Source organism: Procambarus clarkii, chromosome 30, assembly GCF_040958095.1.
Source record: "Procambarus clarkii isolate CNS0578487 chromosome 30, FALCON_Pclarkii_2.0, whole genome shotgun sequence".
Classification (NCBI taxonomy): domain Eukaryota; kingdom Metazoa; phylum Arthropoda; class Malacostraca; order Decapoda; family Cambaridae; genus Procambarus; species Procambarus clarkii.
The window spans coordinates 19,332,941-19,347,856 of record NC_091179.1 but is presented as its reverse complement, the minus strand read 5'-3'; the positions used below and the strand labels follow the sequence as shown (position 1 = coordinate 19,347,856).

Below are 14,916 nucleotides of genomic sequence, written 5' to 3'. Positions count from 1 at the left end.
GAGTGCTTTGTCAAGGTCTGAGTATGTGGTTAGGACGAGACTTACATCTCGTCTATTCCATTGAGAATAGACATTGAGATGTAAGATTCGAGTACAGTACTGTATTTACATAACTCTCATAGATACGATTTACATAAATTTCATAAATACACAAGTATGGGTTTTTTATCCTATATTATTATTATTATTATTACTGTATTTATGTATTATGTATTATTATATGTGGATTAAATAGACTAAATGTATGTATGGAATAGGAATGATAATATTCATTGTTATTTAGCAATAGGTGAGCTGTACATGGTAGTAACCATATTTTATCATATTTATTATTCAGCAAGATGTATGTGGTAATGTATTAGTGTTTCTAATTTAAAAGTGAACCATGTCCTTCCTTCATTGTCCAGTCATTACGACAAATGACGAGAGATGGGCCAGCATCTTTGCAAGAGGAGGAGAGTCTAAATGAGAAGTTACACGAAAGTGAAAAGCTCATCACAAACCTCTCAGAGACATGGGAGAACAAACTCAAGAAAACAGGTGGGACAAGCACTAGTTATTATTGATTAATCATAAATAAACAAATCAAAAACATTATTATTGCAAGTTAAATGGCATATTATAGTAGCTGACATGAAAATAATAATAATAATAATAATAATAATAATAATAATAATAATAGCTATCCTCATAGTAGAGGATGGCCTGTTGTTAAGATAACGAGGTAGTGTGCATGTTTAAGCTGTAAAAGACATTGCAAACTCAACTACAGTATATCCAGGTAGTGAGCTGTACAACAGAACCCATGTTAGTAAGCTAAATAACTACAGTATACCCATGGCAGTAAGCTGCATAGTTAGACCCATAGTAGTGAGCTGTATAACTGTAGCCATAATAGTGGAGCTGTATAATTGTGCCCCTGGTAGTAATCTGTATAACTATGCTTACCTATCAGTGAGTGCGGGAGATGGAGATCTAGTGAAGAGACCAGCCCTCATAGCCACAAACCGAAGAGACAACCCCCCCCCCCCTTTTCCCTCATTGAGGCAATGAACCACGGATGAACAGTCCGAATGGAGTCGGATCACCCAGCCCGGAGGAATCCGAACTCTCTGCAGCATCAGCACACTACCGCAGACTCTCGCATCGTACTGTGAACCCGATAAAGAGGACGCCAATGACCCCCTGGTGTGACTGGTGAGCACTGGCCACAAAACCCCAGTCTACAGCTGAGGCATCCATGAACATATTGAGCCATGGGAAAAGGTGCCATGGCACTGATCCTTAAAAAACCTGAAGAGGAAGTCTGGGATGCAGCAACTGGAGAAGGGACCCTTGGTCCAAACCCAGTAAATGTGAGAGGGGCGAAAGGGGCTGCCCCCAAAGAAACCAGAACAGCCTCCGAAGCCAAACCCTGCTCAAAGGAAAACCATAAGGGTGAAGGTTAGACTCCTGTACAACTGCTTCAGCATCCGCTGAGTAACCTAGGTCCCCTTCAACAGCAACAGATGGTGGGACTGCAGCGAGGGCAAGGCCACAGGAGGCAGGGAAGCAATACCTACCGAGAATCTAAAGGCAGACCTAACCAGGTCCGATCCAAGGATGAATGGATGGCCTAACTGGGACCATCTCGAAAACACCAGGAACCCGAATCTGGCAAGCTGGAAAAGAACCAAATCCCTGGCTAGCAGATAAACAGACTGGGTGGGAGCCCAAACCTGCCATTTGTCGAGGTAGGTCAACACCATCAGACCGAACAAAGAAAGACGAGCCACCACGACCCAGGTGCGTAAAAAAAGTGTCGTGAAAGATGCAACCAAAATAGGAGAACCGGAAAGCAGTAACTTGTTGGCCCACCATGAAACCTAAACAATTCCCAAACCTCGGATGGATCAGGACATGCCAAGAGGCATCTGGGAGGTCCAGGGAACTCATCCAAGTGCCCTGCTCAAGGATGAGCCAGACAAGAAAAAGTAAACAACCAGAAGTGGGGCAAGGAAGCAACCGGGATAGACTGGGAAAAAAAAACAACGCACCGGAGAAGTGCACAGTCCCGCTTTGGCACCGGAAAAAAGGTGGGAAACCCACAGAAGAAGGTTGTGCCAATCACGCCCAAATGAACTCAATCAAAGACTTCATGACAGAGGGAAGAGAAAAGGCCAACCCCATCGGACCCAAGCCCCCCAAAAGGGGAGGGACTGCCCAACGCCACCATAGGTCAAACGAAATGACCCAAAACTCCCACAAAACATGGGACCAAGCACAGGCATAGAGAGCCAGCCTCCTCTCCCCCTTCCCAACCGCCCCAATCAGAGTGAGCACAGTGCCGACCAGCCAAAGAAGATGCTTTGGGAAACGCATACGAACCGGCTGCTGGCACCACAGAAGATCCACCTCGACCAAAAGCAGCTGCAATGCACCCCACCAGTCAAAAACACCTCCAAAGCCCAGGCAAGATGGAAAACCCAAGACCCCTGGCTTACCTTAAGGGTGAGAACCACCCCAAGAAAGGAGGCCTCTCTAAAGGGAGCATTCCCCGAATTTCCCAGGGAAGAGAATCCTGACCACGCAAGAGCAGTAGTCATAGAGTGCACAGGAAAGTAAACCCTGAGCACATGCAACTCTGGTAGAGTAAAACTCCTAGCTCACAAACACTTCCATCTAAACACTGCTGCAAATGCAAGAGAACACCAAAGAGCAACATGACCACCCGGTTAACTAGTAGGGGGGCTAGTTTCACTAAGTTATGGTGGTTTCTTTAATTATTGTTTTTTTTTTTGGCATTTTGGAGGCTTTCGTGACGTTTTTAACCCAGGCACTAGTTTGTTTTGATTCGCCTATCTTTCTGGGTGCCTTCCCTGGTGATGGCAAAGATGATATCCTTTAAATGTAAAGTGATCATAGGCCATCACTCTCTGCACTTCTCTGAGGGGGCAAGGTTTTGGCTCGTGGTCTCTGGTAGGCAAAAAAGAACTCCGCAACTGATGACGTTTGGTAGTAAGGCACTTAATCAGTGATTATAGTTTCAGGGAGCTGACGGGGCTCCCCACAAAAAGTCAAGAGATCTAGAGGTGGTTCTGAATAGTAGACTGTCACTAGAACAGAAAACAATAAAATAAAATAAAGAAAATAAAGAAAAACCCAAAATGTTTAGTCACATGTGTGAAATTAAAAGCAAAAACCACTGCAAATATAAATGAGCCAGAAAAATGATTGGATGCATTATCAGAACCTTCAAATCCAGGGATCCTATCACAATGGTTGTACTATTAAAATCACTTGTGCTGTCCTGTCTTGAGTACTGTTTGATACTTTCTTTCCCCTTCAGAGCACTAGAGATTGCTGAAATAGAGGGAATACAGAGAACATATATGGCATAAATAAACACGATAAAGCACCTAAATTATTGGGATCATCTCAAAGCTCTTCAAATGTACTCGCTAGAAAGGAGAAGAGAGAGATATCCAATAATATTCACATGGAAAATACTGGAGGGCCAGGTCCCAAATCTACACATTAAAATAGCAACATACTGGAGTGAACAATAAATTGAAGGAAATGCAGAATAGAAGCAGTGAAGAGCAGAGGTGCTATAGGCACAATTAGAGAACACTGAATAAACATCAGAGGTCCATGGTTGTTCAACTTCCTCTCAGGGAGTACGTATAAGAAATATTACCAGAACACACGTGGACATCTTCAAGAGAAAACTAGATAGTTTTTCAAGAAGTGCCGTACCAACCAGGCTGTAGTGGATATGTGGACCTGTGGGCCGCTCCAAGCAACAACCTGTTGGACAAAGCTCTCATAAGTCGAGCCTGGACTTGGGCCGGGTTTGGGGGGTAGAAGAACTCCCAGAACCCTATCCAAGTACAATCCAGAGGAACCCAATACATTGAGAACCACATAATTTATATTGTGCAAGAGCATATGCTGCATGTTCCAACTTCAGAATCGTTTTAAATTGCATGGATAGGGAAGTACTAAAGAAACTGTTCATGTCTTTTCTGAGACCAAAATTGGAATATGCAGCAGTTGTATGGTGCCCATATCTCAAGAAGCCCATCATTAAACTGGAAAAGGTGAATAGGCATGCTACAAAATGGTTTCCGGAACTGAAAAACAAAAGTTATACGGAGAGGCTAGAGGCGTTAAATATGCCAAAACTAGAAGATAGAAGAAGAAAAAGGCATTGATATGATCACCACTTAAAAAATATCAGGAATAGACCAAATTGACAAAGAGTAATTCATGAATCCCCGGATACCTCAAGAACAAGAGGTCTTAGATTCAAGTTGCGGAAACAAAGGTGCAAAAAAAAACATTAGAAAGTTTTCTTTTGCAACCAGTAGTTTTAAAGCATTGTATGACAACGAATACTGGGAAAACTGGACACCACGTGTGTAGCTCTCATCCTGCAACTACACTTAGGTAATTGTAATTGCACTTGGGTAATTACGCACGGACACAAGACCAAGTAAACAAGGTCATTTACCTTTGTTCTATCTTATTTCTAGTTAGTGGTACCTTTGTACTATGGTATTTCCAGTTAATAGTACTAGTAGTTGAATTCAATGATGCTTGAATTGAATGATGGCATTCCTCTCCACCCATTGTTATTACTTTTATAAATTAAATATGTTCTTTGTGAAAACTGCTAATGTTGATGTAAAGAATATGCCTTCTTTGATAACAATCTCCATTGTACATGTGAATTCCCTTTGACTCACACTTGGATTTCGTGTTATCATTTAAATTATACTTGTTATTTCAGAGCGTGTACAGCAGGAGAGACAGCAAGCCCTGGAGAAGATGGGAATAAGTGTACAGGCATCAGGCATTAGTGTGGAGAAAAACAAATATTACCTTGTGAACCTCAATGCTGATCCATCGCTCAATGAGATGCTTGTTTATTACTTAAAGGTATATATTTATTGATGTTTTATCTCACGTTATGATATTTTGTTGTATCTTGCTTTAATTACATATTGATTTAATGATTCTACAATGTCATGGAGCATTGTACAAGTATACAATGGCAAATATTCAAAAAGATATTCTTATTATGCTTAATAATTATTAATGAACAGCAAACCTGTTTGCCATAAAAATCCAGTGTTAAATGTAATGAGATGTCTCCCTCTGATGGGTCCAGTTGCTAGATGCTTTAGATAGTTCCACACCTATTAATTGCACCAGGCCCTTGCAAGTGATTAGCACCTGGGGCCATACACTTGTTAATAGCTGAAAACCCCTCCTCATGTACAAGAAAAAACCCATCATTGAATGTAATGAAACGCCATTTTCTGGGTGAGACCCGGAGGCTTCCCGGAGCTATACTGGGCTGATGTGTATATATTAGACCATGGCAACAGTAAATCGATGGAGTTCTAGGCCTACCGGGAACCAGTGTGGCAACCTGGTCCCCTCAGAGAGGCACAGGGAGCAATGGCCTATAGCCACCCCTGTGTAATTGGAAGCAGTCTATGTCTGCCATTGGTCAGGCACCCAGAAAGGTAGGAATTCCAAAACAAACTACAGCTGGTTAAAAATTTCAAACCAAAAGCCGAATTAGCAAGCAGAACTCCCCAATCGAAAACAAACAAGCATGACGTCACCACAGCCGCTGTCTGTGCGGTCTGATGTGTATATATATATTAGGGGGCTAGCCGAAGGGGCTCTCCACAGAAAACCCCCAGTGTTGAACATTATGAAACTCCAGTTTCTGGGTGAGCCCTGGAGGCTCCCTGAAGCTAGTGTACTGATTAAGTGCCATACTACTTGGGGTGCCAACAGTCGCAGAGTTCTTCTATGTTTACCGGGGACCATGAGCCAGAACCTGGCCCCCTCAGAGAGATGAAGGGAGTGATGACATATGAATTATACTGTTGAAGTTGTAACTTCAACAGTAGAAGTGAAGCAGTGACCCAACACTCATTATATGACAAAGAGTGCTGGGGAGACGGGACACCACGAGCGTAGCTCTCATCCTGTAACTACACTTAGGTAATTACACACTTAGGTAATTACCCCACCTGGGATAGGGGGCAGCTATAGTGCAGCCACAATCGATAGTTGCCAGATGCCACCTAGAAAAAAAATCCAGGCCAATATTCTTGGGTGTAAGAGTTTCAGTATTGAGCAAGCCACCAAGGCTGGCGCACGCAGCACGAGCTCACAGCACCGCTGTTCAGCTTGTGACCACAGCATCGCCTACAAATGCCATAATATATATGATACTGCTATTATTTAGCAATGATAGTATTACAGAAGACCCCTAACTGTGATAAAACTGACCAGGATTCAGATAATAGCAGAATTGTGGTGATATTTAGCACTGTGCTCCACGGAGGGAGGAGTAATGCTGTGGGAGGGAGGGTGGTGGCATCGTCTTCTCACTGTGTGTGGCCAACTTTTATTGACTGCACTCACCATACCAGCTTAGTGGTTCGCTATGGTGAACACAAATGTAGATACTTATATATAACGTGTGTATAGAGTGTAATAACAGCAAGAGGAGTAAGTTGGGAGCCGCCATTTTGGTGAGGGAGGTGTGTCGTCTGCACGACTTGTCATGTTGTTTACTGGTGGCCACTATGGTCTTTGGGCACCATACCAGCTTATTTGTACAGGTATGGTGAATAAAACAGGTAGATACTTATATATAATGTGTGTATATAGCATAATAACACCACAAACAATATTGTTGGAGGAGAAATATTAGTGCATCTGGCCTTGAGGGCGGCCGCCACCAGCTGACTGTGTGAGTAGCTACGTCTTTGTGCCTTTATTCACCATACAAGCTTCGATGTACAGTTATGGTGAACAAAACATGTAAGTACTTATATATAACGTCTGTGTATAGTGAATAAATGCAAAAACAGTATTGTGGGAGGAGAATGAGGGCGAGTGAGGTGTTGTTGAGGGAGGGAGTGGCAGCGAGTGTCAGGCTGGTGTGTGGCGGTCACTCCTCGTTGCATTTTGACTAAAAGACCAACTTAGTGGTTCGTTATGGTGAACAAAACATGCAGATACTTATATATAACCTGTGTATATAGTGTAATAACAGCAAAACTATTTGTTTATTGTTTTATGAATATAATAATTGAATCACTAATATGCACACCATAATTTTGAGTACAGCAATGGCTCACACATTTTATTATATAAATATATCACAATTCACTCTATTGAATAATATTACTGCAAAAAACTAAGAAAAAATCAGACATTGAAATAATTAGGTAATATATTTGTGGCAACTGCCGCCTGACAGCTTGAGCAGAGTAGACCTTGTCTGGCGAAGGCTCTGTCAACGCCCCTTTTCTGTGGGAGCCCCTATGGCTCCCTGAAGCTTATCGGGCTAATGTATGTTATATTAGATCGAGACATTAGCTAAGGAGTTCAGACCTACCAGGGACCAGCGCCAGAACCGGGCCCCTTCAGAGAGGTTTCAGGGAGCACTGGAAAACCCCCTTGTGGTTGGGGTTTTCCTTATCTGCCATCGACCGGGGTTAGGCACCCAGAAAGGTAGGCAAAATAAAACAAACCCCACATGGTAAAAAACTAAAACAAAAAACTGAACAGAGAGGTAGAAACTCCCTACAATCAAAAGGAAACAAGCAAACAAGCAAACATCACACTTCACTGCTGTGCCGATCGTCCGCGCAGCCCTCCCCGCCCCGAGAGGGGGAAGGTCGGAGCCCCGGACCTACCGCGCTGGCTGCCAAGCTTCAGTTCGTAAGCTAATGTCAAACGGGATAGACGCTTCTCTGGCCTCGGTTTCCTAGGTGGTGTTTGCCTCGAGTGGCATTCACTGCCGTGTGTTGTGTTGTGCGGTGGCCAGGAGTACCTCATCAGTGCCGGGGCTGCATGCGCTTAGTGGCTGACTTCCCTAAGCGCCCTGTGAGTACTGCCTCTGCGTAATAGGGTTATCTTCCCTGGGGTGTTCGGGAACCATTCCCATAGAGGTTCTTGCTGCTCGGCATTTGCCTCGCCCTTGGGGCCAGCTGGGGCTTGGGGCCCTTGTTTGGCCCTGGGTAGGGACTGGTATTGTGCTGGTTAGAGCGTCAAGGTGTTGCTCAGCCTGCCACCTAAGCGACGACCGGTTCCTGTTGCCTCTGGAGACGGTGTACTTTTGCGGGGTTTTTCTTTTGTTTTTATTTTCATGCCTGGTAGGAGGTCTGCCTAGTGTGGCTATAGTTCCACTGGTAGTATTTGGCGGCCCTCTGCTAGGCCCCTGTGATTGTACACGTTGCAGGGGTTTTCAGTGCTATCCTCTACCCTCTTGTTATTTTTGGGTTTTTTAACCGGTTAGCAACACCTTGCCTGGGCTTACCGTAGCAGTCAGCCTACGGGCCCTGGAAACCCCTGTCTGGGCTCGGGGACCATTGAATGTGTCTTCCGGGTTCCAACCTGTCTTGTACTGTATCGTTGGTTGCTGTGCCCTTGTCTCCGGGTGACAGTCGCCACTTTTACCTGTCATGTTGCCTGTTGGTCACTGACACCTTGACCCGGAGTCTTGTGAGAGAGATTCTCTGCTGGTTCTCCAGTACTCTCCTGATGTTATTACTGTTCAGAGTACAGGCAGCATCCGTGTTGCAAGCTAGGTTAGGTTGCTGCAACATGCTAGGTTGGTTTCCCACTCGGATGCCCCGAGGCCGCCCTGTTTTGGTTAGGTGCTGTTCGCCCCTCTCTCTTCCTGTTCCCGGCTCCGGACCATCTGCGGGTTTCGGGGTCGGGGCGGGGTTTAGTTGGGGCCAAGACTCGGGCGGTTTTCGGGGGCTGCCCCGTTCGGGTTGGGGGACGGAGGTTTTTGAGCCTGTTCCTCCTGCCAAGGCTTCTGGGGTCTTACCAGCGGCCCTTTCTTGTTGCCTTTCCCATTGACTCTAACTTTTCTTTAAGGGCGGAGGGCTTGGAGGACGACTCTGCCCCGGGGCCTCTGTTTCTGGTTCCCGGGAGTGTGGGGGATGCCTGCTAGCAGTTCTGGGGCGGTTTGCCCCTGCCTGGGTTTTCTGCTATTGGGAGGAGTTTCTCACCCATCCAGTCTGCTTGCTTCCCACTTTTGCTGGCATGTTTTCGTAGTCTTTAGCGTTGGTCACAGCCCTCTGTTCTGGCAGCCATTTTCGTCTGCTGGTTTCCCGGCATGACAACCAGGGTGGCGTTGCGGTTTGTTTACATGCGCCTGGGTGTGCAAGCGAGCTTCTTGGGTGAGTTTTCACCTTTTTTCAGGGGTTTTATTCTCCTGGTTTTTGTGTCTTTGCTTTTCTGGTGTTTTCTGCCCGTTTCCTGTTCCTCTGGGAACGTTTGGGTGTTGATTTTACACCGGGTTTCCCTTTTTGTCTGTTTTGGGTCTGGGCCCTTGGGTTTGGGCTCAGTGTCCCTGGGTGTTATGCTTGCTCCCACACCTTGTCCCTTGATTTTTGGTCTGTTATGACCGTTTCCCTGGGGGTTCTGTCTGGGGGCTGTGCTTAGCCTTTCTGTGGTGTTTCTCCGCCGGCAAATGTGGTGGTTTGGGCTCTATGCAGCTGTCTGATATACGCATAGCAACCAGTTCTGTCCTCCCCCCCCTCTGAAGACAGTGTGCTTTTGCTGTTTTTTCTTTTTTGTTTTGTTTTGTTTTGCTTGGTGGGGGTTTGCTTGGTATGGCTGTGGAACCACTTGTATAGTTTTGGTGGCCCTACCCTAGGTCCCTGTGCTTGCACACATTGCAGGGGTTCAGTTTTTAGTTTGTTTGCTTGATAGCTCTGGGATAACCGGTTAGCAGTACCTTACCCGAGTTTCCCTTAGCAGTCAGCCTAAGGGCCCTGGGAACCCCCATTGGGGCTCATTGGTCCGATGGAAGAGACCTCAGAGTCCCACCTCGTTTCATGCGAATTTGAAGGTTGCTCTCTTCCCCCTTGTCTCAGGGTGACACTCGCCATCTTTACCTCCGCCATGCTGCTTGTTGGGACAATGACACCTTTGATCCGGAATCCTGTGAGTGGTGTTCTTTCCTTGTACTCCAATTCACCCAGTCCACTGATGTTGATATTCGGGTACAGGCAGCTTCAGTGTTGCATGCACGGTTTAGGTTGCTGCAATGCGCTAGGTTGGTTGCCTTTCTGGATGCCCTGCAGCTGCCCCGTTTTGGTTAATCCTGCTGCTTTCCCCCCCCCCCTCCCCTTTGCTCCTGGCTTCGAAACGTCTGTGGGTTTTGGAGTTGGGGCAGGGTTTTCTTGGTGGTGAGACTTGGATGGCTTTGGGGACTGCCTCTTCTGGTTCGGTGGTGGAGGCATTCAAGTCTGTTACTCATGCCGGGGTGTTGGGTCGCACCAGCGGGCCCCCTTTATCCTTGCTTTACCAGTGGACTCTGGCCTTTTCTCCAAAGACAGGGGGTTTGTAGGGCTGCTCGGCCCCGGGCCCCTGCCGTTGGAGGTTCCCGGGGCTGGGGAGGAGTTGACTTTGGGGGCTTGGGCCCCTTTTGAACCCACTTGGGTGTTGGTACCCTTGCCACAGGGCTTGTTGTTACAGGGGGAGGGGTTTTCCTTTCCTCCCCTCCCTGTATGAGTTTGATATGAGTTCAACTCTTCCCTCGGGTTCAGTTCTGGGATCCCTTGGGTTTCTCGATTCCCTCCTTCCAGAGGTTTTCGACCTCCCGCATCCCGCCGAGGGAGGTGTGGGAGGCTCTTATGGCTTATCTCCAATTAGATCATTTTCTTAATGAAGTACCAGACCAACCAGGCTGTGGTGGGTATGTGGGCCTGCAGGCCACTCCAAGCAACAGCCTGTTGGACCAAGTTCTCACCAGTTAAGCCTGGCCTCGGGCTGGGCTTGGGGAGTAGAACTCCCAGAACCCCGTCAAGCAGGTATCAAGCAGGAGTTGTGCCCAGAAGATAAGCAACAGGACTCTGACCACATTTGAGATGCTAAGGCGAACGTTTTGAAGAAGGTTGAAGAGAGTATTGTCAGGGAATGGACCAGCTGAGAGTGCCAGGAACTAGATATCATGCCATATTCATTGACGGGAGTTGTAAGTACTGTACCCTCATTTGGACCTAGGTGGGTCAACAAAGGTGGGACTGACTGTCGAGACCTCCTGACAGTCCTGATCAGTGAGTGTCAGAAATAGTTATGACCCGGTGTTAAGCCACAAGGAGTAGCCGTTGAGAAGGCTGGTGGAGACACGACCAAGGTCACGGTAAACAAGTGCTCCTTTGATTTTCGCCTGTGAAGAGGTAAGTGAAATTTTAACTGCGACCCTAGAAAGAGGGTTTCATTTAACTTTGCCAATGAAGAGGCTGTTGACATTCGTATATTGATATTAGGCAACCCTATAGTAACCAGTGGAGTGAGCGAGTGAAGCAGAAATTAATATTTTGGCTAGCTTATCAAGAAAGTGAATACAGTGAACAGACTGTAACAGTGCTCTGTATTGAAACTGACCCAACTAGTGAAGTTGGCCATCATAATATCTTCATCCATGGTAGTAAATGAGTGCACTGTGCATTGACATAAAGCTACCAGGAAAGGGTACATCTCGTGTAGAGACAAGAATCAGGGAAGATCCAGTGTTGACGCCAGGATGCGTTCCTCTAGTCCATCAAAAGGATCGGCACCACGTCTGCATTATCCAAGGAAGGAAGAGGAAGAACAAGGATATGTGTGATGCCAGAGAACTGCTGAGGATGTGGTGACGAGACTTCAGTGAGCTGGTGACACAAGAGAGCTACAGACGACTGGAGATAACATTGTTTCTTAGCCAAGTAATCTGCCCTCCCCTTTTGTTGATTTGGCATTCACAAGGCGCAGGTGACAACCCTGATAATCAGAGACGTAGCAGGATAACCAAGTGACCGAGACATCTGCCACTCCTAGATACCTGCCGCTCTACTTCCCGCCCTCTGAGGGCAGAGGTTAGCCTAGTGAGTTCTCAGAGTACTGCACGGTCACTGTGTTTTGGGCTGGTGCACACACAGTTTAAGCGCCGATTTCATCACGAGGGAAAAGGAGTACAGTGCCGGTAATAAGGGTACTAAAGAGAGAGCAGTGACAGTGTGTCACTGATGGAGCTCTACAAGGCTCTGCCACACTTCTTTCCCCATGACAGTATTCCACTCTTGAAAGCAGAAGCCAGTGGAGTAAAAGTGTATTGAAGTAAAGGCCAATTGAACAAAGGGCTTTGGAAGTAGTTCCTGCTTGTAAGAGTTATGTTGGTTGAGGTGTTTACATCTCTATACATTAAACATACAAATTATTATATAAATATACATATAATATGCAATATTAAATAGTATTCCTTTAAAGACAGTTTATTGAACATCCGAATTAAAGATGTCTTTCTCTTTGTCCCAGGAACGCACTTTAGTTGGCCGACCAGATGCTGGAAGTGAACCAAATGATATTCAGCTTTCAGGTGTGGGAATTGAAACTCACCATAGTGTTCTATTAATAGAGAACTCTGATCTCTTCATTGAACCATATTCAAATGCCCGAACATGTGTAAATGGTTCCCAGGTACAGAATTGTTATTTAATTTATAAAAACTTGCTTAGCCATTCTCATACAGTTATTCTAATGATGATGCAATATATGAAAATTAATCTCAATGAATTTAATGACTAGTAGGACTGAAAATGCATATGAACATATATTGGATCATATAGCTTATTTCAAGATCAAATATACAGTATAATACAATATCAGAAGCTCACTTACCAAATCTTTTTTGCCAGGTGACAGAGAAAGTGCAGTTGCGACACGGAGACAGAATATTGTGGGGCTTTAATTATTTCTTTCGTGTAAACTGCCCAAAAACGAGCTCTGGTAAGTTTGATTTATCTCTGCCTATTTATTTAGGAGCCGGTGGCTGAGTGGACAGAACGCTGGACTTGTGATCTTGTGGTCCCGGGTTCGATCCTGGGCGCCGGCGAGAAACAATGAGCAGAGTTTCTTTCACCCTGATGCTCTTGTTACCTAGCAGTAAATAGGTACCTGGGAGTTAGTCAGCTGTTACGGGCTGCTTCCTGGGGGAGGAGGCCTGGTCGAGGACTGGGCCGTGGTGACACTAAGCCCCGAAATCATATCAAGATAACCTATTTAGGGATTACCACAATTTCTGTGGAGAGCCCCCTCGGCTTCCCGGAGCTATACTGGGCAATTTTCTACTAGTTTTTCTACTGCTTTTCTACAATTGCAATTGTAGAAAATTACAATTACAATTTCTACTAGTTGGGGTTTGTTTTGAGATGCTACCTTTCTGGGTGCCTTACCCTGATCAATGGCATACATGAATATACTCTCAAGAGTGGAGTTTTCATAGGCCATTGCTCGAGCCAGGTTCTAGCATATGGTTCCCTGTAGGCAGAACTCCATGTGACTGAAGTCCCAGACTAATATAGCATATACCAGTAAAATAGCTCCAGGGAGCCTCCGGGGCTCACCCAGAAAATGGCGTTTCATTACATTCAACGCTGGTTTTTTGCCTCTTTAAGTTGACCAGATTCTAATCCCATTCTCCTCTTATCTTCTTTACGGGAACCTTTAAGGGAATCTGGTCCCAGATATCAGCTGGCATCCATGCTCACAGCCTAGTAGCCTTGGTTTGATCCACAAGGTGACAGAAACAGTTGGCCATGTTTCCTATCATCTGATGCCTCTGTTCACTTAGCAGTACAGTATATAGGTACCCAGGATTTGGGCATCTGGTGTGGGGTACATTCTGGGAAAGTTTATCCATAGTTGTTGGTAAAGGGTGGGAGGGACCTCAATAAGTATAACAGGCTTCCCATGTCTCTGACTATGGGAAACGAGGCAAGTCAGAGAATGGTGTTACTTGAAGACTTGACTAGTACCAGATTATATACTGTAGCATTGTATAGCTACTTAGCTACCCTTAGGGTAGCTAAGTAGGGTATAGCTACCCTTTTAGAAATACTGTTTACAATATATCATTACTTTTTCAAATATTATTGTTATTTCAGGTGGTAATAATTCTGAACCCCAGACACCAGCTCAGCCTATTGATTATAACTTTGCACGAGAAGAACTTATGCTAAAGGAGCTTAGTAACGATCCCATCCAAGCAGCTATACAAAACCTTGAACGTCAACATGAAGAGGATAAACAAAGTATGATATTAACCATTATTACTAATAACATTATAATTTTATATAGTGTATTCAAATTTTTCTCATTTAAAATGTTAATATTTACATGTGATGTATACTTATACAAATAGTAACCACTTGACCCCAGAGTTGTGCTAAGAGAGTAAAAGCTTGGAAGGCTTTAATCATAGACCTTTAAATGGTTAATTTAAGTTTAAATGGATAGATATTTATTTATTTTATTTAAATGGATAAAATAAATTTAATATATATGTATGTATGTGTATATAATTTAAACAGCTTTCATTTTATATGCCTGCATTTGGGTGAGGTGATATGTTACAACAGTTTTGGATGAGGTGAACAAAACTTTCAACACAAGACAGAACACGAAACAATGGGTATAAATTGGGTAAATTAAAGGGAAGAATGGAAGTAACTGCAAAGGGCCTATTGGCCCATATTTCTTGATGCTTCTATATTGGTGCGGAGTCTTGAAGTGGGTAGAATATAGTTGTGCATTAATTGGCTGTTGATTGCTGGTGTTGACTTCTTGATGTGTAGTGCCTCGCAGATGTCAAGCCGCCTGCTATCGCTGTATCTATTGATGATTTCTGTGTTTTGTCAAGACTTCTCTGGTGATGGCCTGGTTGTGGGAAGAGATTATATGTTCCTTGATGGAGCCCTGTTGCTTATGCATTGTTAATCGCCTGGAAAGAGATGTTGTCGTCTTGCCTATATACTGAGTTCTTTGGGGCTTAGTCTCCAAGTGGGGTGAGTCTCCAATGCATTTGAAGGCATAGACGACGTTAGTCTCTTTTAAAGCGTT

The 14,916-nt window shown here is 44.9% G+C and overlaps 1 protein-coding gene across 6 annotated transcripts in view; it reads left to right on the top strand.

The window, feature by feature from the left end:
- Nucleotides 1-14,916, top strand: part of Khc-73 (Kinesin heavy chain 73) — a 228,395-nt gene that overhangs the window by 86,581 nt on the left and 126,898 nt on the right. For all 6 annotated transcript variants that reach the window (XM_069334000.1, XM_069333999.1, XM_045753956.2 and 3 more), the window contains exons 10-14: nt 408-540; nt 4,775-4,923; nt 12,334-12,495; nt 12,714-12,804; nt 13,962-14,108. In XM_069334000.1, coding sequence (XP_069190101.1) covers nt 408-540; nt 4,775-4,923; nt 12,334-12,495; nt 12,714-12,804; nt 13,962-14,108 — 682 coding nt within the window. The remainder of the gene's footprint in view (nt 1-407; nt 541-4,774; nt 4,924-12,333; nt 12,496-12,713; nt 12,805-13,961; nt 14,109-14,916) is intronic.